The sequence below is a fragment of the Austrofundulus limnaeus genome, unplaced genomic scaffold (genome assembly GCF_001266775.1).
Source record: "Austrofundulus limnaeus strain Quisiro unplaced genomic scaffold, Austrofundulus_limnaeus-1.0 Scaffold3846, whole genome shotgun sequence".
NCBI classification, from domain to species: Eukaryota; Metazoa; Chordata; class Actinopteri; order Cyprinodontiformes; family Rivulidae; genus Austrofundulus; species Austrofundulus limnaeus.
Genome location: NW_013956248.1, coordinates 1 through 548, shown reverse-complemented (window position 1 = coordinate 548; position 548 = coordinate 1). Strand labels below are relative to the sequence as shown.

The 548-nt window shown below is 34.1% G+C and overlaps 1 protein-coding gene across 1 annotated transcript in view; it reads left to right on the top strand.

Annotated features, from left to right (window-relative positions):
* The window catches only part of LOC106512008 (tRNA (adenine(58)-N(1))-methyltransferase, mitochondrial), a gene marked incomplete at its 5' end in the record, with an annotated part of 1,871 nt that extends 1,580 nt beyond the window's left edge, over positions 1-291 (top strand). The window contains 2 exon segments of the mRNA XM_014000713.1: positions 26-100; positions 185-291. Of these exon segments, the coding sequence (XP_013856167.1) occupies positions 26-100; positions 185-219 (110 nt within the window).
* Between the last annotated feature and the right edge of the window lie 257 nt (positions 292-548).

The window sequence follows — 548 nt, the reverse complement described above, 5'->3', positions numbered from 1 at the left end:
ACTGAAATGTCTGTTCCCATTTCAGATGATGATGTTGGACCAAGCTTCAGAAGTATTCCCTACATCGCCAGACCTCATCCTGAACAGCTTAATCACACTGGTAAGATCTTGGTACACATTTAGTCTGATTTTTTTTATTATTGGACATTAGTTGTAAAATCTAATATATATGTATTTTTTTCAGCATTCCTGGTGAAACTAAGGAAATTTGAACGTTAAAACAAACCCTGGACACCACTGATTATTCACATTACCCAACATTTAAAAAATAAACTGAGGCCATAATGTTCATTTTATTGGACTTTTCATTTCTGTTTTATTTTTGTAAACATTTAGCAAAACTTTCAGCTGAATATGCTAGACTGGCGCTGTAGTATGGGGTCAGAACATATGTTGCATAACATTTGTGTAAAAAGCAATATGTTTGTGTAACAGCTTATCACAGCAAGTATGAGTCGAGAAAAACAGAAAAGTTCAAAATTTACCAAGTATTCCAAACTTATCAGGCAGTTTGAACCATGGGCACATTGGTAACAAACCTGAAAAAC